General features: G+C 40.1%; 1 protein-coding gene across 1 annotated transcript in view; it reads right to left on the reverse strand.

The window, feature by feature from the left end:
* Positions 1-27878, reverse strand: part of LAMB4 (laminin subunit beta 4) — a 107844-nt gene that overhangs the window by 77122 nt on the left and 2844 nt on the right. The window contains exons 2-11 of the mRNA XM_035254109.3: positions 23365-23522; positions 18861-18996; positions 15911-15984; positions 14046-14234; positions 12944-13007; positions 12238-12452; positions 10945-11065; positions 9483-9671; positions 4697-4876; positions 1751-1860 (exon numbers count right to left, since the gene is read on the reverse strand). Of these exons, the coding sequence (XP_035110000.1) occupies positions 1751-1860; positions 4697-4876; positions 9483-9671; positions 10945-11065; positions 12238-12452; positions 12944-13007; positions 14046-14234; positions 15911-15984; positions 18861-18996; positions 23365-23522 (1436 nt within the window). The remainder of the gene's footprint in view (positions 1-1750; positions 1861-4696; positions 4877-9482; positions 9672-10944; positions 11066-12237; positions 12453-12943; positions 13008-14045; positions 14235-15910; positions 15985-18860; positions 18997-23364; positions 23523-27878) is intronic.

Consider the following 27878-nt stretch of genomic DNA (forward strand, 5'->3'; position numbering starts at 1 on the left):
TTCAAGCTAACGCTGACATATTACATGAATATCACACTTTTGTATAGGCATTTGTTTATAAATCAGTTGCTTTAGCATAATAATGTGAATCCATGTGAGAGAGTCAACTCTGTTGTTCCAGACTTTTTCATCATTGCAACATCTCGACCTTTGCTCAAAATAAACAGCTGGTGAGACAGAAATAACTATTTTCTAAGTGTTATAATATTTAGTATAAATGCTCAAAAAAATTCTCCCACAAATCACAATTGAACATGCTTGGGTAGAACTTAGATTTCAGCAGGTATGAAATTCTTGCTGGAAATGGTCTTGTGAAGCAACCATATTTTTTGTTATCCTTGTACAATTTCATGCATGATTTTACTCAAGAAGATGTCTTTTAGATATTAAACATTGATGTCTTTGGACACAGTGCAACAAAGGACTTGATATTTTTCCCAAAACCAAAATTTCAGTTTAAGAAAAAAAAAATAATGTGACAGGAGCTGCTTCCCACAGGATGTGGTTGTGAAAACTCTCTGTAGGACAGGGAAGGTTGCCATGCTGACCACCTCAGGGCAGAGCCAGGGCACCATCGGACAGATGTGGATATGGAGAAGCTGCTGGGTGGATGGGCTCAGCCACGATGGACAGCTCCCCCATGGCTGGTCCCTGTTCAGTTATTTTGCTTGCTTGCCCTACAAGCAAAAGTGTGTCTGTACTGCACATGTAGCAGTCAACCAGCCAGTGAAAAAAGGCAGCCTGGGTCTAAGCATTGTCTGGAATTATACAATTTGGTTGATCACATATTTTCAGGATTTCTTGATCCTGTAACCAACTGTGCTCCTTTTTTTTGTGTTACAAACTATGGTGATGGAGACTGGCGTGGCTGACCTCTCTCTTTAATGTATAATTTTCAGATTTTCTGATTTGTCTTACAGAACCCTCTCTTCCTAGTTCCTTTTTTCTTTCCCCCAGCCCCTCTGCCCCATCCTATTTTCAATAAAATGACTTAAAATATGAGCACAAAACCTTGTCCTCATAGGCATATGTTTCTTATTCATCAGCTACGTTTCTTCAGACACATCAAGGTCACTGTTCTTTTATTAGGTTAAGTTTTTGTTTTTTTCTTTCTGAACTGTCATGGTGAGCTGCCAAGATTGGAGAACAAAGAAAAGAGTTGAGTTTGAACTCCCCCATTGCATGATGCATTTCTTATGGAGTGAATATGTTTTATTTTTACTAATTTTAGATCATACATATTTGTATGTTTAGTAGAGCCTGTGAAAAATCCAAGAGTTTATTTCCCACAGGAGTCTAAAATACATTAAACCTAAGTTGTTTTTTTTTTAAAATATAAGACCTTATTCAAAATATTTTTAGGCAAGGAGTGGTAGGGATAAGGGGATTGTGTGCAAGAGAGAAGCAAGGCCCCATGATCTGGTGGCCCAAAACATGGGCAGATTAATGTTCTTCTATTCTGCTGCTTGGCATTTTCAGGATAACAGTGGATAAAGCTAGTAACAGCTGTGCCTGGGTTGGTTTAATCCAATCCAGGGGTGTGCTGGTAAATGTTTAACAGGCAGCTCTCTGCAGGGGTGAAGGGAAGCTGATAGTGTTTGCCGATTTCTGTAGCGGAAATACCCATATCACTGGAGTATTAAAATACAATAGGACAAGGAAAGAGATCAGCAAGACTAAGTCTCAGCTAGGCAATGGCAATAGAAATCTGCATCACTATATAAAAGGGAAACTACAGGCAAATACATACGATGCATTCTTCGCAGTGTGTTCCGGTGACATATGACAGGCACAAGCATTGGCCTGTATCCACATCACAGGTCGAGAGTGGCAGACTTCCAAGGGGGTTACAGTTGCAGGCTGAAAGCACAGCATACGCCATTATTCTCATTCTTAATGCCTCCACTCTTGTGAGTGTCCTTAACAGCTCACACAAAGCGAAAAGCATAACAGAATCCTGCTCTGCCAGGTTTACTGTGTGCCTGGCTGCATGATTACTGCACTGCATATAACCTCACAGAGGAAATCTTGTGGCAGACACTTCCAGAGCCCTATGTAGTTTTACAGGATGGCAATTAGGAAGAGACAAGTAGGTGCAGCAAGTTGTACATGCTGCAGTACTGGCACAGTAATTATGAGTGAAGCTGACCAGGCTGGGTGACTCAGACGCAGGAGTTTCTGGGTATCGTGGTTAGTACTGATGGCTCCTCCTTTGGCAGATGTATCTGGAATCCTGCTTTATCTTTTCTCTCTTAGTACATCGTGACTTTTTCTCTTAATTCCCCCCTCTTTCTTCTCCTCTACCCCTAGACATTTCTGAGTCCTGCATATGTTGCAAAGGTTAAGACATCATGCTACCAGAGCAAGGAATACACTTGCAGCAAATACCAATGTTCATGGAAATAACCCAAATGCCCATCGACTAATGAATGGACAAATAAAAGTGGTGTATCTGTGTAATCACATATTATTCAGCGATAAGAAATAAAGACAAATACAATCTGCAGTATGGGTAAAACCTGAAAACATTACTAACGGTACCATCTTAACCATTTTAAGCAGAAGTTCAGTTGTGTTAAGTACATTACCCTTGTTGCATAAACAAGCTCTGGAACACTGCATCCTGCAAAACTGAAACTCCATGCCCTTTATAAAATAATTTCCCATTCCTTCTCCCCTCTAAGCCCTAGCAACCAGCAACAACCAGCAGCAACCATTCTGCTTTGTCTGATTTTGATTACTCTGGGTACCTCATATAAGTGGAATTATATAGTCTTTGTCATTTTGTGACTGCCTTCTTTTACTTTGCATGATGTCCTTAAGGATCATCCATGTTGAAGGATGTATCAGAATTTTCTTCATTTTTAAGGAAGAATAATATTCCCTTGTATGTAAATACCACACTTTGCTTATCTATTCACTCAGCAATGGATACTTGGGTTACTTCCACCTTTTGGCTAGTGTTGCTATTAATTTGGAAATACAAATATCCCTTCAAAACTCTTTCACTTCTTTTGGGCATATACCCAGAGGTGGGATTTCTTTTGTTGGGGTATGATGTTATAAAACTGATTGTGGTGATGATTACACAACTTCCAATATACTAAAAATTACTGAATTGTTTACAGGATGAATTTTATGGTATATAAATTATATTCAATAAAGCTGTTATGGACTGGGCACAGTAGCTTTTGTCTAGAATCCCAGAACTTTGGGAAGTTGGGGTGGAAGGATCTCTTGGGATCAGGAGTTCAAGACCACCCTAGGCAACATACTGAGACTCCATCTCTTAAAAAAAAAAAAAATTAGATGGCTGTGGTGGCACATGCTTATAGTCTTAGCTACTTGGAGGCTGAGGTGGGAAAGTTGCTTGAGCCCAGGAGTTTAAGACTGCAGTGAGCTATGACTGTGCCACTGTACTCCGGCCTTGATGACAGAACAAGACTCTCTTTCAAAAAAAAGAAAAAAAAACTTAAAGCTGTTATAGACCCACACACACCAAAATAATGTTCAGCCTGTTCTTGGAGGACATCAGTTTAGTCATAGAGTTAGGGAAACATGTGGAATGCTAAAAGGTCTGATGGGAAATTGGTTTGACTATATAATTCATCATCATGACATTTAATTTTGCCATCAAACCCAAGAAGAGCATTTTATTACAGAAAGATCCAGCCCAGTGTTCTCTAAACATGCAAATAATCCACAGTTCCTTATATGGGCAAAAATATGGAGCCTAAGGCTGTGAGCAAATGGAAATTATTTACCCAGGCTTCCTGAAGAATCTGTAGCTCTATGGAGGCCCTGAGCAGCTCTGAATTTCTGTGCTGAGGGTCTGCCCATTTGGGCTCAGAAAATGGCTTAGGTTTTTTTCTATCTCCCCTCCCTGCCTTCCCTTAATTTTTTTTCTTTTATCAGAGAACATACGGACCAATATTAGGAGGGGTGTGAGGAGAAAGTGGAACATAATTTAAAAAATAAAAACAAACCACCACTTGAAAATTGCCTAAGATGACATCAATCTTGCAGAAATGCATTACATAATTTAATGGATTCTTATGTAGAGGTCTAGTGGAAACCAAAAATGATTTTGCAACATGGTGTTACATTTATTGGCATTTCCCTGTGTTTGTTCCAGTGGGGAAAATGTGAATGCCCTCTGCTGGTCCTTTATGATAAACCCAGCAAACCACAGAGAAAAGTTCTCTACTAACCTCTTAGAATTTATGGGAACCATTATGTTACTTTTTAAAATCCAGAGGTTGGCAGGACTCTTAGATATTCACGATCACCAATTTTTAGGGCAGACGGAGACAGCCCTAAGCTTTAAAACACATAAGGGCTGAGATGGGCAGATCACTTGAAGTCAGGAATTTGAAACCAGCCTGGCCAACATGGTGAAACCCCATCTCTACCAAAAACACAAAAATTAGCTGGGTGTGGTGGTGGATGCCTGTAATCCCAGCTACTCAGGAGACTGAGGCAGGAGAAAGGCTTGAACCTGGGAGGTGGAGGTTGCAGTGAGTTGAGATTGTGCCACTGCACTCTAGCCTGGGTGACAGAGTGAGACTCCATCTCCAAACACACATACATACACACACATACATTTAAACACACACACACACACACACACACACACACACACACACACACACACACACACGGATTGATGGCCTCTCCCTCCTAACCATGGACTTACGCTGGCAGCCCAGGGGGTCAGTGGCACTCAGTCCGTAGTGGTTGGGCTTACACTGGTCACATTTGGCTCCTTTCACATTCTCCTTACACAGGCACTGGCCGGCCACAGACCCTAAGGCAGGATCAGAGTGGCTCACACAAATGCCACCAGATATGGTCCCATCAGGGTCACATTCACAAGCTGGGGATACAGACATTCATTGTTTTAGTTAATTGCAAATTGTGAGAAGCCTGAAATATAATCACAGAATTTTACCCATGCTAGAACTATCTTGCTTTGTTTAAATAATTAAATGTTTAAATAATTAGACCACTCAGCAAGAGCTATTCAGAAATGTCTCCCAGATCTATAGCAATGGAAAACATTGAATAAATCCATACCTATATTTGTAAAAGACTTTGAAATGATTTGAAAGTCAGAGGACCAGAGGAAGACTGCTACTGTGAAAATTAAGAATAGATTATGTTAAGAATAGATTGATTCTTCTGGGAATGATGAGAACATTTTGGAATTAGGTACATGTGATGGCTGCACAACACTGTGCAGGTGAACTGCTGTTGTTCATTTAAAAATGGTTAATATTTTATGTTATGTGAATTTCATCTAAAATATAGATTTAAAAAAAGAAAAAGGCTCTAAAGGTGAGAATAAGGTCAAAATCTCTAAAACCTGGTTAAAAAGTAAGTCTCTCCTTCTCTATCACAGAAAAATACGTCACATGAAAAAGTGACACTTTATTTTTTTTCCCCTAGAAGGAATACCTATAAGAAGGAAAGGGAGAGGCTGGTCCAATGGTAGTGGGTCATCAGAACTTATTAACATTAGTGTCACTAAAGTTGGTATACAACTCCCCACTGCTAAATTTGACTGGCGTTTTTAAAAAAAAAAAGAAGAAAAGGGAGGAAATAGTGAAAAGCACTCATGTCCTTGGTTTTTTGGGGGGATATCTGTTTTTTTGGGGGCAAGAGCTTAATCGAAGAGATTCTGGAAAAAAAGATAAAAAGTCACTTGTAGCAAAGAAGCCACAAAGGTAGTAATCTTTTTTTGTTGTTGTTGTAGACATTTGAACAACTCAAGGAAGGGGTGTCCTATGAAAAAGAATGCTGACCGTGACCGTTTGAATAATTCCAGAGGGTAGACCCAGGACTAGAGAGTAGAAGTCACAAAAGGTAGCACTTGATTGAGTAGAAGGAAGAACTCTCTAATACTTAGGGCTGCCCAATACTGCAGTGAACCCCTCATCACTGGAGGTATCCAGGCAGATGTTGAAACAGCACTCGGGGCTTTGGTACGGATGACAAGTGTGCTGTTGGGGATTAGATGACCACCAAGTTCTCTCGTACATTTGTGGTTCTGTGTTTCCAAGGGATTCCACTCTTAAGGAATGCAATACAAATAAAAAATATGAATATCATTATTTTAAGGAGCAGTCATGTTCACACTTGTACATGCTTTCTTCAGATTACTAAAAACAAAACTATCAAGTCTAAAATTACACCTATATAATCACCATTTAGGTTAGTGAGTTTAGTGGAAACAATTCAGTCAAACCAGTTGTTTTACATTATTGGAACAACTGGTGTTTGCTGACACAATCTTTCAAATTTCAATCATTTGTTATTGTTTTGTGACTGGTGATAAAATATTACTATGAAAAAATAGCTCTGAGTTCTGTTTAGTTTGGAAAAACAACAATCTTCTTCCAATTGAAGCCAGTTGCTTCTAGAAAGGAACAAACTGGATTAATCTTAGAAGTGGCCAAAAGGAAAAGCTAATTTCTTTGGGACACACTCCAAAGAATCAGTATTGAGTTCCAGATAATAATTATACACAAAAGCATCCTTTGGGAAAGGAATGTGGGAGGATGGATAGTAAATGTTCTTTGAAATAAACTTATGTCACGACCTTTAGAAGTCTAATTAAACATCCTGGTATCATATAATCCTAGCAAACTTTTATTGTCACTAGCTGAGTCTACCAAATTTTGTTTTTTCTGTATCAAATTTAATGGCATCTTAATTGTAGAAAACTTAAAATTAGTCAATTCTTATGCCTGGAATCTGTTTATATAAATATTTAGGTTCAAACAAGGACAACTTAGAGAAAATTTATATGAGAATGCTAATCAATCTTCAAATACACATCATTTGTATATATACACATAAACATTTGTTTAGGTAAACTGGGGTGTCTCATGATAGTAGTTTGTTACAAGCTTCTCATCTACCTTTTATAGAAAAATTCCTTCTTTATAAAGAATGACTTCTTAGTTTCATACCAGGAGTACTAGTTTTCTTTCCCTGGTTTCTTTCAAAAGCACTATCAAGTTAATACTCAGTGGTTCTTAAGGAACAAGACTTTGATCGATATGCTCAAAATATTTGGTTTATTATTTCTGAATCTCTTTCCAGATTCCTAGATTATGTTTCAATTACTGTATTTCCTTGATTCTACCCAACAGAGCAATTTAATCTTCTTTTATAAATACATAGCTTTTAAAACAATAAAAGTTATGTGTGTGCGTGATTACAGATTGTGGTAAAAACTGTAGGATACTTAGGAAATTGCTCTAAAGAAATATATTTTCTGAGAATCTAGTCCTTTATAACAACGTTGAACAGGTCGCATAAGATAAATTTTATAGTCAGGTGCCTACTGAGTAATCTGAGCTAAAACATTTCATTGATGCTTTTTCCATATTGTGACCACTTAAAGTTTGAAATCTAGGACACTGAATATATTCAGGTAGCCACTGAAATACACTGTATAAGACTTCATTTTATGTATTATGATTATATAAAGGTTGAAGTTAGAGTTTATAGCAGCTTCCCTGCCCCACTTTAACAATATATGGATATAGCCTAAGAAGCAGGATCCCTGAGTACTGGGAGAGGCAATCCTCCACGGCTGCTGGTATCATGAATGTTCTTGCTAAGTGTGCCAACCGTGCAAGGCCCTACTGGCTCTTTACCGAGGACATTTCTCAGGGTTGTGCTTGCAACAAGCAACCTTGAGGGATAGAATGGCATTTTCCCCCAGATAAAACATAGGCTTACTTCCATTTGCTATAAAGCAATGAATTCTTCAAACTCAGTGTTCCTTGGCTATATCATAAACTCACTAGATGTACACTAATCACATGGTATCCTTTGTGTCCCACCCATGGCACTTGGGGACATGAAAATTCAGGCCAATACAAGGAGCTTGTTGCTTGCTATGCCATGAGTTATAAAGTCTTTAGTCTTTGGCCCAAGAATTTTGTGTCTTCTGCTAGTATCCATGAAATAGTAACAGGCTAACTTGTTAGTTTGCAAGTAGAGTAAGCTTTCAGACACAGTTACTGACACTGGGTATTTGAAATCAGGTTGGAGTATTTATGTAGGCAAAAATGCACAGCAGTGATGGGATGAGAGTGAGCAGGCAAGGTGGCTGGGGTGCATCATTTAAGGAGGCACCAGTCTCAGGTTTATGCAAGCAGCAAGTGTCAGCCCTGCACTTCCACCCCCCGATGGTGAGTTCTTCCTTACATGTTGGAACTTGGGTGCTTTCCTTGCCTCACTCTAGTCTCAGACCTGCAGGGAAATGCAAATTAAAACAATGATGAGATACCACCTGATTAGCAAAAATTTAAGTGTGATAAAACCAAGACAGCAAAAATTGAAGTTTGACAAAACCAAGTGTTGACAAGGATACAGAGCCACGGGAACTCCCATTTACTGGTGTGAGTGGCCATTGGCATACTCACTTAGGGGACAATGCAGAATTATTAAATCAATTCGAGGTTAGAGTTTATAGCAGCTTCCCTGCCCCCACTTTAACAATATATGACCCAGAAATTCCATTCCCATGGGTCCCATTCTCCATGACCCAGAAATTCCACTGCTAGGTATGCCTCCTAGGGACAGTGTTTGCATATATGTACAAGGTCACATACACAAGAATGTTTACTGCAGTATCCAAAGAAAATGAGTAAGTTTTGTTAATTCTTTAAGAAATTAAAGTGGAAGAACTAAGGCTAAGTGATATGGAAAAATCTCAAAAATATAATGTTGAATGAAATATCCAAGTTGATAAAAGATACATAGAAAATGACATCATCTATCTAAGCTTTGAAAATGTGTCAATATATATTGTTCATAGAAAAAAACACATGTGAAAGTGTGAAAAACAAACATGATAATGCCAAATATATGAAATTTACTCCTAGCAAGGAGGGTAGGATTTCTCAAATGGGACCGCTGTGCACCTGAGACATCAATAGTGCCTGTCGTGTTTTATTAAAGAAAGTCCCAAGGGCAATAGGTTAAGACTGTTTTAGAGAAAGCTGATGCTGGGGCATAAGGGTATTCATCACATTATTCTCTATTATTTTGTACATGCTTGAAGTTGAGATTCCAGAGAAAATATTTTTAAACGGTTTTAAAAAGCGTAAGTTAAGTAACATGTTAGCTTACGAATTTTAACAGCAAAATTGAATTGTCTACAGCCAGTTGAATGTTTTAGCCAATTTCACCCCTTTGGTTCCTCCCCAGCAGGCTTCCGTGATGCCCAAGGTGTCTGCCTCTCCTAGTGGGGTCCTGCATAATTTCCTCAACTACCAGGATAGACGCAGATTATTTGGATCGACTTGTTTGCAGAAAGACGAGCTCTTTAAAGCTGAAGTATTTTTGCAATCCTCCCCTCCCCCAGAATAGGGCAGTTTGGAGACCTCGTTAAGCAGAGGGGGCGCGGTGAGTTGGACTTTGCTCAGACAGTGGGTAGGATTCAGGCAGAGCCCGGGACTCACGAATGCACGCGTAGGGATCCGAGATGGCCTTGAGGGGGTCCCTGTAGAAGAGGGGCCTGCAGCGGTCGCAGTGCTGCCCCTCGGTGTTGTGCTGGCAGTCCTCACAGACGCCCCCACTGAGGCCGCCGCTTGCCAGGTACGCAGTCCTGTCGAAGTGGCAGCGGCTGGAGTGGCCGTTACAGCTGCATGCTGAGGGGAGAAGAGAGGGACTGAGAGGTGGGCCAAGGCCTGGGGTGGCACAGCCTGTGCCCCCGCACTGGTCAGCGCACCTGATCGTGCTCCTGGTCCTCCTGCCACTTCGTGTCCTTTGTATAGATGCATGAAGTGAACAAAGGCCCAAAGTGTGTGCTCTCAGAGAAGCTTTCCAGCACTCGGATTCTGCTCCTACGCTTTCTATAAAATGTGCTCCCCATACGTGAAATAGGTAGTTTTTAAAAATCAAGTGAACAGAAGTAAATCATTTTAGTGATCTAAAGCCACAGAGTGCAATATTTGTGGTGTTCATGAAAAGATTCTTTAACTGACTTATACTTTGTGCAATCGAAGTTTTTATATTAAATGCTCTGAGATTCTGAAAAAAGATGGCAGAGCTCCGCCGGCCCGCCCTCTCCTTCCACATGGGCAGAGTCCTGCAAGGGCTGCGTTCCGTTTTATCTCATCTGAGGCTCCGCCAAAGGCCTGGAAAGAAAGGCAGGCTGTTTGAAGGAATTTGTCTTCACGGTCATGTCTACACTGTTTGTCTTTTTGGTTCTTTTCCTGTAAACAGACGAAGGTCAGGCTGCATTTTCCTGGGTCTTGTATACTGTGACTCTCACGAAAGGGGCTTTTTGTTTTTTTTAAGAGTTCTTCTAGAGACATTTCATTCCCTCATATTCTTTTTTCCCTAGTCTGGGAAAAAAAATTGAATAACAAATTTGTTTGGAAGTTCATTAAAATTCAGAGGCAGCAAACATATTATTCAAAACAAAACCAGCATCTTATTAGCCTGAATATTTTATTTAAAACAATACAATAGCCTGTCAAACTCAATCCTGGACCTCGTTTCTCCTATTATCCTCCAGATGGGTTTAAGGTCATGTTCATGGAATGTATGACTATTCAGGATGACAGTACAGATCTCTGAACCAAATCTAGTGTTCACCAAATTCTTGGAGTTGCGTTGTCCCTGCTGATACTGCCATTCCATGGCCCCGTTGCTCCACTGGAATGGTGCCATGAAACATGCTTACTCTCTCATTTTTAAAATTAAACCTAATTTATCGTGTGAGGATTGGAGACATTGGTGATTCTTCTGTGTGAGATAATTGGGAACATCAGTGCTTCGCACTATAGGAGCTGGAAGGACTACTTTGGTGCCTGCAGGCCCAGAGAAGTGAACAATACAATACAATACAAAAGTGTTCCTTAAAATAAGAAAACCCAGAGCACACTCAAACTAGGCAGAGAACTGAGTTTCACTCACATCTGCAAGCATTATCCTGGAGGCCTGCAGCTGGCCTCCAAGGAGTATCCTGGAAGAAGTCCTTGCATCTCTCACAGTTCGGACCATCTGTATTGTGCTGACAGACACACTGACCGTGAACCTGCATTGTGCAACAAATACAGCATTAAAAGAGGGCTTCTCCTTGGGGATGTTGGGGTTCTTTAAATGGGAAATAAAATACCAAGTAATGGTACCTCTCTGATTCTTAGTTTCCCATATGTTAATTACAGTACCAACCTTGACTATCTTCCATTATTTTCTGAACTAGCTTTAAACTTTATAAATATTTTAAAAGTTCACTGAACTTATAAAATACAATCTTTTTTTTTTAGCTTTTCTGGGTTCTAGTTTCAGGGCAGCACCTTGTGGCCCTCAATAAAAAAGGAACAGGATGACTGGGGGGCTTTTGGGGAGTTGGGCGGGAGCAGTATATGTGGTGGTTTAGGAGCATAAGAGAAAAGAGGGAGTTAGAAAAGGGAACAAAGCTGAAGAAAGGCATGTGATTCTCCTGGATTTTCCCCAAATGCTTGAAATGGCCCACATGTAGAGAGAGAAGCTCTATTTCCAGTGAAAAAGAGGCAGCTGAATGGGAAGGCGCATTAGCTCAACATGAAGCCTTGTATGATTATGCCTAATAAACTGTTTACATTTATTTAGTAGACACACTTCCTGGGGCTCTGCATAAAACTATAACGTGTCGACAGTGTCTTTTAAGGCAAGTCCCCCCAGATAAGAGAGATCATAGCCATTCCCAGTGTAAGAATGCTGCTTGGATTGCAATATCGGATATTGCTGAAACTCCTTAGTATTGACTACAGGGTTTTGCACACAAAAGTCCTTCAGCAGAGTTTTGTGAGAGAATGAATGTGAAATTATTAGGTGGGTGCAACAGTAATTGCTGCTTTTGCAATTAAAAGTAGTGGCAAAAACAGTACTTTTGCACCAACCCGATATGATCCCTCCCCATCTAATCTCCAGGCTCTACAAAACAAATGAAAAGAGGGCAAGATGAAGCCTCTTGAAATCCTAAAGTATAAATTCTGCTCACTAGTTCAGTGATGTCCACTGGCAGCAGAATCCACAAGCGCCTCTGGGTGGAGGAACAGGAGGGTCCTAGGTGGGCTATCAGGGTAGGTTCAATGGTACCCACCTGAGCACAAAACTGGCACTTAGATTTGTTGATCTCCATATGGAGTGTCTCACCTACATTCATCACCAGGACAGTGAAAGGCAGGTAGGACAGCCCACTGTTCTTTGGGATTAATAACTCACCATTCCAGGAGGGCTGAAAACATCTCCCCGCACCTTCTGCATAGGGCCACATTTGCTAGCATGGCCATTGCAAAAGCAGCTTCCCCGAACAACCATCTCGTACAGAGCATAGTAGTATTTATTAAAGGAATCATTTTGCCTCCTTCCAAGCAAAGTATCCCCAAGAGTGTGGAGCTTGGTAAAGTTTATCCTCAGGTTTGTCAGTGTCACAAGGTCTAAAGAAATGAAAATAATGAATCAAAATGAATTTGAGGTGCATCAGTTCAAGGCACTCTCCTTGACTGATATACTGATATACCCTTAATATACCATAGAAAAGCCATTACGGACCCGGTGTGGCGGCTGGTGCCTGCAATCCCAGCACTTTGGGAGGCCAAGGCAGGAGGATTCCTTGAGCTCAAGAGCTCGAGACCAGACTGGGCAACACGGTGAGACCCCATCTCCACATAAAATACAAAAATTAGCCAGGCATGGTGGCACATGCCTATAATCCCAGCTACTCAGGAGGCTGACGCACAAGAGTTGCTTGAACCCAGGAGGTGGAGGTTGCAGAGAGCTGAGATTGTGCCACTGCACTCTAGCCTGGGTGACAGAACAAGACACTGTCTCAAGAAAACAGGGAAAAAAACTAGAAAAGTACTTACAAGGAATATGCCAAATGTGAAATTTTTAAAAGCTGATAGGAAAAATATAAAGGAATTCATACCTTGAATGTAGGGGCTGTAAGGGTTTTCAATTTCAAAACCAGGATCCAAAACCTTTAAAACAACCTGTAAAACAAATGTAGATAAATTTATAGTATATTACCTGAAAATATAACTGTCAAATACACTATTTAACCTCTCAGGCTCAATCTTACCACTTCAGCCTCCCAAGTATCTGAGACCACAGACATGCATCACCACAACTGGCTAATTTTTAAAGTTTTTTTGTAGAGGTGCAGGTCTTCCTATGTTGCCCAGCCTGGTCTCGAACTCCCAGTCTCAAGTGATCCTCCTGCCTTGGCCTCCTAAAGTGCTGGAATTATAGATGTGAGCCATTGCACCTGGCCATCAAATGCACTCTTACAGAAGAGACCCTGATCTTACAAGAAGGCTGAACCACTGCTTCCCAGCTGGCATAGAATACAGATTATCATTTGGGTTACCATATGAATAGAAGTACCAAGAGCAAAAATAAATTAAAGGTATTCTTCAGTCATTTCTGGCTCTTTATGTACAAGTGGTTCATACAGGCAGAAATGGCAAAGAGAGCACTTATGCTGGGTTGGGATGGAGTGATGGACAGTTGGCAAGCCATGATCAATTTGTGTCTAGCGGGGAATTCTGGAGCTGTCTTCTCCCACTAATTCTTTCTGCTCTACCAGATAAAATTATACCTGTTCAATCCCATTCACTCCAACTTTCTGCCAGGCACCAGCTTTGCTCAGAGGGATGTTCCTGGAAGATTCCCTTGGGGTGGTGATCTACAGAGCACGGGGATGAGATAGCTAATGCCAGGCTGCTGCTAGCTTACATGGCTTTGCAAGGGTTAGAAATGGGTGTTTCTTCTTCTGGGTGCTTGGGGCCATGGTGTCCCATTTAAGTTTTATCCCATGCTCACCTTCAGCTGAGCATTCTTGTGCAGGATTGCATCTAAAAAACGTATTTAGTATTTATTATTTGGGACTCGTTTCAATTTAGACACTTTCATTTTTTAAACAACCAACTTACCAACAACCCAACTTACATTGCAGGAAACATTATCTACATTTTTTTCATATTACAAGTTTAATTTATGTAAAATAAATACAAGGAAGGAAATGCTACCTCTCCACCAGTTGAGGGTTCAATATCTGAATATTTGGAGTCACAAACGATGTCTCCCACTCCCTGGGCCTGGCCAGATGTGATATTAGGAAAGGAGGTGGCACAGTCTTTTGCAAAATATTTGAACACTTTCCAGGTGTGTCCATAGTCTGTGGAACGTTCAACTAACATTGCAGCTGGCCGAAAAGTCTAGGAAAAATGAGTAAAAGTGGATATGTTTCACGAAGGCAGATTTTATTACCAACTTCAGATTGAATATTTATATTTTCTAATTCTATTTTTATAAACTTTCTTTTTCCTTCCTTCTTTCTTTCTTTCTTTTTTTTTTTTTTTTTTTTTTTTGCTGTTTGCTTTGTTTTTGAGAAAGGATCTCACTCTGTCACCCAGGCTGGAGTGCAGCGGTATGATCTTGGCTCACTGCAGCCTCAACTTCCCAGGCTTAGGTGATTTTCTCACCTCAGCCTCCTGAGTAGCTGGGACTACAGGCACATGCCACCATGCCCAGATAAGTTTTTTTGTAGAGCCAGAGTTTTGGCATGCTGCCCAGGCTGTTCTCTATCTTCTGGGCTCCAATGCCCACCTCAGCCTCCCAAAACGCTGAGATTATAGGTGTGAGTCACTGCGCTTGGCCAGGTCTATCTTTTAAAATCTACTACACAATACACACACCATGGTCTCTTTTCAGTATTTATGAGTACACACTTTGTCCTCATACTCTAATTACATTGTGAAAATGTTTATGGCTATGTGACTTGTTAATTGAAGAAAGATGGCATATAAATGGAAAAGCTAACATAGTTAATATTTTACAGCAATTTATTGTGATTCTCTTTGCTAAGTACGCTTTTCCTCTGGCAAACTCTTATATATCCTTCAAACCCTATCCATGAAATTTATCTTGGTTCCCCAGAGCAGATTTAGCCTCTTAAATTCCCCAGCATTTTAAATCAATCATACCGCTAATTCAGTACTTATCACTTTGTGTTAAAATTTTGTTTTCTTTTTCTTTTTGAGACTGAGTCTTACTCTATGACCCAGGCTGGAGTGTAGTGACGTGATCTCAGCTCACTGCAAACTTTGCCTCCCAGGTTCAAGCAATTCTCCTGCCTCAGCCTCCCAAGTAGTTGGGATTACAGGCACATGCAACCATGCCCAGATAACTTTGTATTTTTAGTAGAGAAGGGGTTTTTCCATGTTGGTCAGGCTGGTCCTGAACTCCTGACCTCAGGTGATCCACCTGCCTTGGCCTCCCAAAGTTCTGGGATTACAGGCATGAGCCACGGCACATGGCCTGTATTATAATTTTCTATTATATATATATATATTCGTATCCATGACTACATGTGGTTCTTTGGGGACAAAGACTGGTGTTTCACTTTTTAAATTTCATATTCATTTTTTCTTACCAGAACTAGCATAAAATCTGACATCAAAATTAGAATTTTCCTGAATGATTAAAGAAGTACTATAGTACATTGATTTTCTCTGGCATCTGACTAATCTTAGTTAAGATTCTTTAATTTTTCTTTAGCTCTTGATCACAACCTTTCCATATTTACCTAAATAATTTCCAAATCCTGCCCTTCTCTCCTAAAAATTATCTTTATAGTTCTTGTGGTTCTTATTACCTCAGTTCTGAGAGTTTTCCTTTCCTCTGTGCCTTCTATTTTTTTTTTTTTTTAATCATATAGTCATGGTCATTGATTTTTTTTCTTCATGTAAGAGTCAAAGCTCAGGTGGCAAAGCTCAAGTCTGAACTTACTCTGTTTTGGTTCACTGCAAGGAAGCAAGGAAGTAAAATTCCAGACAAACACTGAGCATTTGGGGAATAGACAAAAGAGGGGCAGCAGGCCTATTCATCTTACCTTAAAGGTCAAGATAAGGTGGCTGAACCGAAATAATGCCTCTAAGTCCAGTCTGATGCTGACATGATCAAGACCTAAAGAAAAATCCAGAAAGAAGAAAATCAGTGATTTTGAGAGACTCCTGCTTATCATGTTAATTCCCCACTGTGGCTGATCTGTAATAAAATCCCTTTGATGCTACAAGGCTGGTGGTCACTCTTCCCAGTCTGTTGGAGTGGTGTCTCATGCCACTCCAAGCCCAGGAGGTCTGGAAAGCAGGATAGGTTTCACGCTGACTGCCCACATCTGTGTTTTAGTGCCAACACACATGGCCACTATGTGGCAGCATTACATACGACCAAGAGAGTTTTGGGACATTTGCCCTAGATGGAAAGAGAGAAAGTGAGGGTTCATTTCCTTGTGCTGAAATCTTCACTACACATAAACATGAGCTAGCTAGCCAAAGGATAGTAAAAATCAATGCACCCGTTTCTTCCAAGCGCTGCTAACAGTCATTTGAACGAGAATTTCATTGTCACCTGGCATACAACACAGCTTGGAATATTCCCCTTGGAGTAGGGACCTGTGGGCTCCTCTGTGGCTGAGGAGGTGGCCAACGTATCCTGGTCAGGGTTTTGCTCTGAGCTAGTTGTGATCCATCTCCAGCACAGTTGTGGGGTATCAGTCCTAACCTGGACACAAAAGCAGCCCAGATCTCTCTAGAGCAGCACTGTCCAACAGAAATAGAATGTGAGTCATGTATGTAATTTTAAATTTTTTAGCAGCCACATTAAAAAAGTGAAAAGAAACAGATGAATTTATTTGTAATAATATACTTAAACCCACATATTTAAAAGTTATTTCAACATATAATCAATATTATAAAAATTCGTGATTTTTTTTTTTTTTTGAGACAGTTTCACTCTTGTTACCCAGGCTGGAGTGCAATAGCGCAATCTCGGCTCACCGCAACCTCTGCCTCCTGGGTTCAAGCAATTCTCCTGCCTCAGCCTCCCAAGTAGCTGGGACTACAGGTGCACACCACCATGCCCAGCAAATTTTTGTATTTTTAGGAGAGACGGGGTTTCACCTTGTTGACCAGGATGGTCTCAATCTCTTGACCTCGTGATCTACCCGCCTCGGCCTCCCAAAGTGCTGGGATTTTAGGCGTGAACCACTGCGCCCGGCCTAAAAATTAATGATTTTTTAAACACAGAGTCTCGCTCTGTCCCCAGGCTGGAGTGCAATGGCAGGATCTTGGCTCACTGCAACCTCTGCCTCCCAGGTTCAAGGGATTCTCCTGCCTTAGTCTCCCGAGTAGATGGGACTATAGTCTTGCTCCAACATGCCTGGCTAGTTTTTGTATTTTTAATAGAGACAAGGCTTTGCCATGTTGGCCAGGTTGGTCTCAAACTCCTGAGCTCAAGTGATCTGCCCGCCTTGGTCTCCCAAAGTGCTAAGATAACAGGTGTGAGCCACCACACACTGACAGATAATTAGTGATTCTTTATTATACATTTTCTCCCAAAACTATGCCCTAGAAAGAAGTCTGGGATGCTTTTATACTTCTAGCTCATGTCAGTTTGGATTAGACACATTTCAAGTGCTCACACTGGACAGTGTGGCTTCAGACGATAGTGGCTGGACTGCAGTGAATCAGGACTCAGCCTAGAGTTCTAGGGTGTAAAGCTCAGGGACGTGTTTATTGCTGAATGGCAGCCACATTGCAGGCTGTGTGTCAAGGGTCCTAACCCTTTCTAGAAAGGATATCTGTCCCCCTCTCTAAGGTGCTTGGTTCAAAATCCTTGTTCTATGTCATTGGCTTGGACAGAGGGACATTGCCTTTGTGAGGAGATGTGGAACAAATGTTAGATGTGAGACTCAAAACAGCCATTAAGCAAAAAATGGCACCATTCATCAGGAGGACAGGTGGCTGTGGAAAAAAATAAAAACGCCTCGCATTCATTAAGGAGATTCCAGCTTGACGTCAATAACTAGGATCCAAAATGAAATGGCATTTAGTAGACACCAGTCAATCATTGGTCAAGTGGATGACATAAATAAAACAGCCTCATATTATACTTGCCTGAAACTATCTTATATATTATGATTATTCCCACACTCCCTTCTAATGGTCTAAAATCTCCTAAAGGAAATACATGTTATCTATTCTCTACAGGAGTCTGCAGAGAATAGAGGAATTATTGTCCAAAGGTCCAAAGTGCAACACATAGCAATGTAGTGTGAATGAGATCATTTTGTGGGGCTAAGGAAAACTGAAGAGTTCTAGACTAGTGTTAAAGAAGGGTCATCAAGAGTAGGCAAGCCTACCTTAGACATTTGCGCACATGAGGCCTATGGCCAGGGGTGGGACATGAGGATCCCCGATCAGGTCCGCTTTTATAGTAAGCATCTAGGAATCCAGAGGGTCAGCGCCAATGTAGGCTCAATATCACAACTATTCACAAAGAGAGAAGGGCATATATCCAGGAAAGAAAGAACTTCAGTCTGTAGCCAGCTCTCCTTTCAATTCAGAGATTTTACTTTGGCTTACAGTAAGAAGCAAAATGTTCTTTTTCTCTTTCCCTTCATGTGTTGAAGGAAAAAGCACTTGGCGCTAACTCTCAGACTTCCACCGGCATTATTCATTCAGTTTACATCAGTGTGTTTTGTATTAGGCTTAATTTTACAAGCAAAAAAAAGGATGCAGAGATATTTTCTTCCCCCACATGGAAAGAGTGAAAAATTCTGAGTTATGTGCTTAAAGTACACTTTAATTTTCCTGTAAAAGAAAGTATTCATGTTAAAATGAAAAAAAATTTTATTCTTCCATGGGGCTCTACATTCTTGGAGGATACTGTTCCATTCCAATATAATACTTTACTGTGACATTATTAAAACCATACAAGGAAGAGAATGTCATATTAAAATATTGAAGAAATAAACAACTAGAAAGGAACTTAAATCATACCGTTTTCAGATTGCCACCATTTCTTTTCTCTGTCTGCTTCAAAACTTACAATGACATTCTCAATGGTGTGGCTGTTGGGTTGGGCATATGGATCATATGGAAATCTAGAGTCACAGATGAAGCATTTTTGTTCCCCCTGGAAAACACCATCATCAAAGTTAAAAATAAAAACTGGAATTACTTATTGTTAGTCTAAATTAAAGGCAAGCTGTACTTACTATATTTATCTTCCAAACTGGCTAAAAATAAAAAGCAGAGGAAATAACAAGACATCAAAATTTCCATCAATAGGTGCCTAAGTACAACAACAAACTAAACTATTACCTAAAATTTTATAAATTTATACATTTGGACTTAAAATGCAAATTTATGTAAAACTAATTTTCTGTCATATAAGAGGCAAAGGATCTGGAAGTTATTTTAAACCATACACAACTAACATGAAGAAATAAAAAATTGGAAACAGTCCTCTTAAAAGGTCTTAGTGAATCAGAACTAGTCTTGCTCAGGATGGATTTTTTTTTTTTTAGACAATCTCACTCTGTCACTGAGGCTGGAGTGCAGTGTTGCAATCTCCTGGGTTCAAGAGATTCTTGTGCCTCAGCCTCTCAAGGAGCTAGGATTACAGGCATGCACCACCACACTGGCTATTTTTTTGTATTTTTAGTAGAGTCAGTGTTTCATCATGTTGGCCAGGCTGGTCCTGAACTCTTGGCTTCAGGTGATCTGCCTGCCTCAGCCTCCCAAAGCTGTGGGATTATAGGTGTGAGCCACCATGCCCAGCCTGCTCAGGGTAGATTTTTGAAGGTTACAACAGCAAAGACTGGCCTTTGAGCTTGCTTAATTTAATGCATCTACTTATAGCCATACTTGAAACTCGTAAGGGGCTCTACAAGGATTTCCAGAGGCCTGTCAGCGGCCTGCAGTTATTCCTGGCTAATACTCATGGGACTCTGAAGGAGCAATTGTGCAAAGCTTCCAGGAAGTGGGGCTGATCAGTATAAACTTCTGTGCAGGAAATTGCCTACAACAGCATAGGTGCTCAGCTGGTGTTACTCAGTGCACATTGCTCATATGTCTTAATCATGGCTCACAAAGCCCAATATGATTTGGCCAGGGCCACCTCTTTGCTTTTATGTCCACCTGGCTTTCCACTCACCTGACTCTGGCTCCACTTGCTTCTTGCTATTTTTTAAGCACTTAGAGTCAGAAGAGTTCAAGCTGTTCTTCCTCCAGGCTATTCTTATCTCCTGGCTCCTTCCCTTCTTTCAGGCCTCTGTTTAAATGCCTTCTCTTCAAAGAGCCTTTCCCCGACTACGCTATCTAAAATGCCACCACCTTTTCACCCCCATGGCCCTCTGCTACTCTCTATTTTTTGTCCTACTTTCTATATTTCCTAAGCCCTTATCACTACTTGAGACTATATTATATAGTTGTTGGTTTATTGTCTTTCTCCATAATGAGAATCAAAACCGAATGAGGCAAGGACTTGGTTTTGTTTATTGCTGTATCCCCATTACCTAGAATAGTGTGTGGTACATAGTAGATATTCAATAAAATTTATTGAATAAATGCAGGATGATTTTAAGGATTATTTCAGCTACAGTCTGTCAAAACAAATCAGCCCTTCAAGGGTTTCATATAATAAGTGTATTTCAGCATCATTGGTCACTGTAGGCCTTACAGTTGAAGAAAGCCAAAATGCCCTTTGAAAATTAAGGCAAAATTAATGCTAAATAAATTTTGCTTAGGGGTAGGCTCATCCTAGTGACCAGTAGAAACTTTGTGATTTTATCAAAAGTGATAAAAATTCAAATAATTTCCAATAATACTATGGAAATTACTCAAGAAAATGTTTAATTTCAGGGCTGTGGGCCATTTTTTGATTAACATTTTAGAGGTATAATCTTTGATGAGGTTGGCTTCAGAGAATGCTTCATTGTGGCCACCAAATGTGAGTTCCATCTTGGATAGCTTGATAGGTCAGTGTTGACTGGAAGCTTCTGAACAAAATGTTTTGCTTGGTAGCTCTTTCTTAGATAACAGATGGGGGAAAAATCATCCTTCACACTGCAGGAATGTTTGTCTAGACTAGTGGTCATAGCCCCTCCTATAATACACTTTGTGAGCCTGAAATATTTTGAGATTTTTTTCCAGCTCTAAGCTTTCTAAGATTTCTGTCATTCTCTAGAAAAAAGAATCCTCCACAGTTGGAGTTACTTCGATTTTTGGTGGTATAACTTTGAGATTAAGAACACCAATTTCTGGCAGGGCGAGGCAGCTCATGCCTGTAATCCCAGCACTTTGGGAGGCTGAGGTGCACAGATCACAAGGCCAGGATCAAGACCATCCTGGCCAACATGGTGAAACCCCATCTTTACTAAAATACAAAAATTAGCTGGGCATGGTAGTGCATGCCTGTAGTCCCAGCTGCTTAGGAGGGTGAAGCAGGGGAATTGCTTGAACCTAGGAGGCAGAGATTACAGTGAGCCAAGATCACACCACTGCACTCCAGCCTGGTGACAGAGCAAGACTCTGTCTAAAAAAAAAAACCAAGGAACATCAGTTTCTAATTATCATCAGAGTATGTTGGCTCAGGCAACAATAAGCAAATGCCAGTGGCTGGAGAACAAGATGGGTGGCACTTGTGTTGGAAAGTGGTGGTGCCTCATGCCTGTAATCCTGACATTTTGGGAGCCTGAGGTGGGCAAATTGCTTGAGTCCAAGAGTTCGAGACCAGCTTGGGCAACATAGCAGGAATGATCTCTATAAAAATATCAAAAATTAGCAGGGCATGGTGGTGCTTGCCTACTCCACCAGTAGGTCGAGATGGAGGTGAGAAGATCACCTGCCTGGGAGGTTGGGTCTGCAGTGAGCTGTGAACGTGCTACTCATGCCAGCCTGGGCCACAGAGTAAGACTCTATCTTGAAAATAAATAAAGAGTTGAGAACCACTTCTTTGTCCAGAGCACCTGGACTTAGTAGTCACCTGCCCAGAGTTGAGCAGAACTTCCACCATGTAATTTCCTTGCGCATGAAGACAATTTGCTTTCTTACACAAGTACTTCCCAAACTTAGAACAGTGCTACACATTCAAGTATTGTCTCCACTTATGTATAATAATCACCTTTTACTAAAAACCAATTTGAATACAAAGCATTTCCCAGAGACTTAAACAAGTTGCTTTAAGTGAACAATACATGGAAAAGCCTGGACCACTAACATTAGGCTTATGGCCAACTTCCTTCCTGCACATCCTCTCATTTAAGGGGTGGACGTGATTACCTCAGGGTGTTCGGTAGGGACGATACTCAGATGACCTTGGATGCTTGTTCTGTTGCCAGTACATGGAGAGGAAAAGATACCCGAAAAGCCGCTGATCCTTTTATAAAGCTGATCTTTGAGGGGAAAAGGCACAAAAATATGTCCACATTGGGAATTTATGATTCTTAGACAGTACAACTTCCAAGTGGTATTATGATGTTGCTGTACCATCAACTCAGTTCTTCACCTCCTCTATCTCTAGCTAAGGCAGAGCAATGAGGACTCATGTTCAGCACTATGGCAGCAGACCCTGGTGATCCTCAGTCTTCATTAAATGAGTCAAATATGTTTGTTCTATGGGAGCGACTAAGGTAGCCAAGTATACCAGTAAATTTATAGCAATTCCCTAAAAAGACTGAACCAAAAAGGCTTTACATTTCATTCTGAGGGTAACAAGAAATGGAAATTAAGCAGATTTTCCTTATTTTGATTAGTCAAGGTTTCCTGGACTTTGAATTATATGAGAGTTGGCCTTCTTTATCTGTGGGTTCCATATTTGTGGATTCAACCAACCAAGGATTGAAAATATGTGGAAAAAAATAACAATAAAACAATAACAGGGTAGGCCTGTTGGCTTTGCCTGTAATCCCAACAACTCAGGAGGCTGAGGTGGGAAGATGGCTTGAGGCCAGGTGTTTGAGACCAGCCTGGGCAATACAGTGAGACTCTGTCTCTAAAAAAACAAAATTAAAATTAGCCAGGTGTGGTCGTACATGCCTGTATTTTTAGCTACTTCAGAGGCTGAGGTACACTCCAGCCTGGGCAATACGGTGAGACCCCTGCCCCTAATGAAATAAAAAATAAAAATAAGATAAATAACAATAAAACAATAAAAATAACACAAATTTTAAGATGTAGTATAACAATTATTTCTATAGCATTTATATTATATTAGGTATTACAAGTAATCTAGAAATTATTTAAAGTACAGGGGAGGATACATGTCAATACTGTGCCATTTCGGAGCAGGGACTTGAGCATACATGGATTTCGGTGTTGGGGAGAAGGGTCCTGGCACCAATCTCCCTTGGATATTGAGGGACAACTGCACCAGTGTCTCCATTGTTTAGGAAGGAATGTTGTCTTCTTCTTTAATGTCTGAGTAGCCCCAGATATACCTGAACAAATCTACGTCCTTGATTAAATAATGACCCATCAAATAAACAAGGCGCCAACCTACCTCCAGGTAACTGAGAATGCAGTATTTCTGGGCTCTGCTCAGCCCACAGGTTGAAGAAGCCATAAGCTGCATGTTGCGGCCCACCAGGAGATCGCCAGTCATGGGATGACAGGCACCTCTGTTGCAGTCATCTTGAGCTTCCGAGAAACTGAGCCACCCTTGAACACAACAGAAACAGCTTACACAGAAGGCAGTCTAAGGATAGCATGGGGCCTACAGAAACAACTGGTTAAAGTGGAAAGTTACATTATCTATTTAGCACTGACCAAAGATGCATCAGACTTTTAAGTTTATTAATAGATGATAAATGGTCCCTACTTTGCTTGCTAGGTGGCATGAGGTGTAGTAACTCTTGGAGTCTCAGTTTTTTCAAAATACAGATTTGGATTAAAGATAAATACTAAAATGTGTTGAACTGAATTCCATATCAGCAGGATTCTCCATCAAAAAGAGATGCTGAAAACAATACCTTTGAAAGATACTGCATTCTGTATCGCTCTCCTAGATATTACAATGGACACCCGCATATGAAAGTCTGAGAAATGATTCCATGAAAAAAATAAAATGAACAAATCAAACCTCTTTAGAGTTGTTTAGTTTAGCATTTCCCAAATTTATTTCACCATGAAAGGCACTGTTCATTCAAATCAGGTTAACATTTTGTGCAATATGAGGAAAATACTTGGGAAATGCTAAACTCGATTTCCTTTAAGTGTCTTCCAGTATTAGAAACCCTCTGAATTTTGCCAGGGCAAACTGGCTGATGCCTGTAAATCCCGGCGCTTGGGAGACTGAGGTGGGAGGACTGCTGGAAATCAGGAGTTCAAGACCAGCCTCCTCAACATAGTGAGACTCCATCTCCCCAAAAAATCAAAAGAAATTAGCCAGGTGTGGTGGTGCATGTTTGTAGTCCCAGCTGCTCAGGAGGCTGAGGCAGGAGGATCACTTGAGCCCAGGAATCAAGCCTATAGTGAGTTATAATTGTGCCACTGCACTCCAGCCTGGGCGACAGAGCAATACCCTATCTCATAAGCAAAACCAAAAACAATCCTATCATTTTGGAAGTGGGGAGGTCAACATGTCTTACTTAGAGACTGAATTTAAAGTTAAATCTCAGGAATTAAGTTATAAATCCGTATACTCCAGAAAATTTTATAAATTACTTATATAGTACAGTATACATGGTTTTGTGTAGACAAATCCTAACATAACATTTGAGAACCATCAAGTTGGATAAAGAAGGAAACAAAGGAAGCACTACATGCAAATGAGCAAGTGTTCCAATCATTCTGAGTTAAGATAACTGTTAAACATCTGTATGGGCATGAGGGGTGAGTAGGGTCATCTGAAATATTTCTTCCCTGCAGGGCTTGTTCCATCATGTTATCTATTACACTTTGGTAAGCAAAAATTTATTAATGGATTTGTTAATTGTTGGAAAGACTGAATAAAACAGTGGAATCTTACTGGAGGTTAAGATCCAAAGTTAACACACACAAAGTTAAACATACATATCATGAGAGTTTACTGTAGTATTTTGTGGGTAGCTACTTATGTTACAGGAAAGGGGTCCCGATCCAGACCTCAAGTGAGGGTTCTTGGACCTCATGCAAGGAAGAATCAGGGCGAGTCCATACAGTATAGTGAAAGCAAGTTTATTAGGAAAGTAAAGGAATAAGAGAATGGCTACTCCATAAATAGAGTGGCCCCGAAGGCTGCTGGTTGTCCATTTTTACAGTTATTTCTTGATGGTATGCTAAACAAGAGTAGATTATTTATGCCTCCCCCTTTTAGACCATATAGGGTAAGTTCCTGATGTTGCCATGGCATTTGTAAACTGTCATGGTGCTGATGGGAGTGTAGCAGTGAGGACGACCAGAGGTCACTATAGTAGCCATCTTGGTTTTGATGGGTTTTGGCTGGCTTCTTTACTGCAACCTGTTTTATCAGCAGGCCCGTATCTAGTGTGGACCTGCAATTTCATCCTTTGACTTAGAATGCCTTAACTATCTGGGAATGCAGCCCAGTAGGTTTCGGCCTCATTTTACCCAGCTCCTATTCAAGATGGAGTTGTTCTGGTTCACATGCCTCTGATATTTATAGATATAGTTTTATTTCTTTTTTTTAAAAAACTATATATGAAAAGGACAGTATAGTTTTATTGTTAATTCAATTAAAGCATGAGAATTCTGTTTGATTCTGGAAGCCAAATATAAGCACTAGTTTTCTCTTTATTCCAATTCAAAATGATAATGATAATTTTGTAGATGTAAAATACCCTTTAGATGGAAGGGCAGAGAACCTAGAATGGCCAAAACATTTTGAAAAAGAAAAATAAAGGCGAAAGAATAGCTCTTCCCAATATGAAGGCTTACGATGCTGCAATATAGAAGAGGAGCAGCCTCTTGTCAATACTTTTTTTTTTTTTAAATTTTTTAAAATTTTATTCCGTTTCATCATTCTCAAAATATATTCCCCAAAAGTAATCTACAAAAGAGTGCCCTCTGCTCCCCTTAAAGAAATGGACATGTAATCTACATTACAAAACAATGTTTAAGATCATGTATAAATGTTACTCTGAATCTCATTTGTTGTCATCAATTTCTTTAGTATCTCAGTGCTCTGGGGAATATTCTTAACCAAACCTTTCAAGCTCCTGGTAGAAAGTAGAGGCTTAAAAGCTTCCACTGTAATTAGATCTAATTTCATCACATCAGTATAACACAAGTACAGAATTGCTGGGATTTTCCATACTTGACAGTAACTAAGAACTGCTGCAGGAAGGTCGTGTACTATATTTGGTTGCTCCAGCAATGGACAACATGCAGGGTCTTTGAAATTCTGTGTTTTTAGGGCTTTCAGGAAAGGAGAAGGAAGGCTGCCAGTGGACTCTGAGGTTTTATAATCGGTAACATGTCAACATGTGAGAATAGTTATCTGCATGTTCTTCCTTGGACAAGAGCCAAAAATTGGCTCTGCCAATACTGGCAGAGGAGCAGACACATAGATCAATGGAACAGAATGGAGAACCCAGAAATAGACCAACACAAATATGTCCAACTGATTTTTGAGGTGTAAATGCAACTTAATGGAGGAAGAATAGCCTTGTCAATAAATGGTGCTGGAGCAATTGGATCCACAGGCAAAAAAGAAAGAAAGAAAGAAAAAGAAAAAATGAACTGTAAGCAAAACCTCACATCTTATATTAATATTAATTAAAAATTGAGCATAGACTTAAATGTAAAATGTGAAACTATAGAGCTACAAAATTCATATAAAACATGGGAGGAAATCTTGCATTTAGGGCTGGATGAATAATTTTTAGAATTGTCAACAAAAACATGATCCATACAAGGGGAATTTAGAAAATTGAACCTTGTCAAAATACTTGCAAACCGCATATCCAACAAAGCTCTTATACTCAGAATTTAATAAGAGCTTTCAAAACTCAGCATTAAAGAAAAACGATCAAATGAGCAAATGGCAAGCAACATGAATGGAACATTTCACTGAAGAAGATACACAGATGGCAAATAAACACATGAAAGGAGGTTCAACATCATTAGCCACTTGGGAAACGCAAATCAAATCACAATGAGATATCACTACACACCGATCAGAAGAGCAAAGATAAAAATAGTGATAACACCAGATGCTAGAAACGATGTGAAGATCCGGCATACATTGCTGGTGGGAATGAAGAATGGTACAGGCACTCCCGGGAAGAGTATGGTAGTTTCTTACAAAACTAAGCAGGTGCTAATCATGCAACTCAGCAAGGGAAATCTTGAGTATTTATCCCAGAGAAATTACAACTTATGTTCACACAAAAACTATATACAAATGTCCACAGCATCTTTATCTGTAATGATCAAAAACTGGAAACAACCCAACGTCCTTCATTGGGTGAAGGGTTAAATCAAATGTGGTAGGTACATCTGTTCCATGGAATCTAGCAAAAAAAAGTAGTAGAACCACTGATACAAGCTACAACTTGGATATATCTCAAAGGAATTGTACGGAGTGAAGAAAAGGTTATATACCACATAATTCTATTTGTATCACAGTATTAAATGACAAAATTATAGAGACAGAGAAGAGATTAGTGGTTGTCAAGGGTTAGGAAGGCAGGGAGGGAGGGAGGAGGATGTGGCTATAAAAGGGTAGTACTAGGAATCCTTGAGGTGGTGGAACTGTTCTTATCTTGGTGATGAAATGACATAGAGTCAAATACACACATATACAAATACGTGTATAACTGGTGAAATCTGAATAAGGCCTGTGAATGACATCAATGTTGATTTCCTTGTTGTGATATTGTGCTGTAGTTACATACAATGCATGACTGAGAGAAACTGAGTGAAGGGTATACAGTCTCTCTCTGTGTTATTTCTTACAACTGTGTGTGACCTTACAATCATTTCAAGATAAAAAGTAAAAGAGGCAAACAATCCCCAACTTCATCAGCCTCTGGATGGTAAACCAAGCAAATCACAGACTCTAAAAACACACAC

The sequence above is a fragment of the Callithrix jacchus genome, chromosome 11, assembly GCF_049354715.1.
Source record: "Callithrix jacchus isolate 240 chromosome 11, calJac240_pri, whole genome shotgun sequence".
NCBI lineage: Eukaryota > Metazoa > Chordata > Mammalia > Primates > Cebidae > Callithrix > Callithrix jacchus.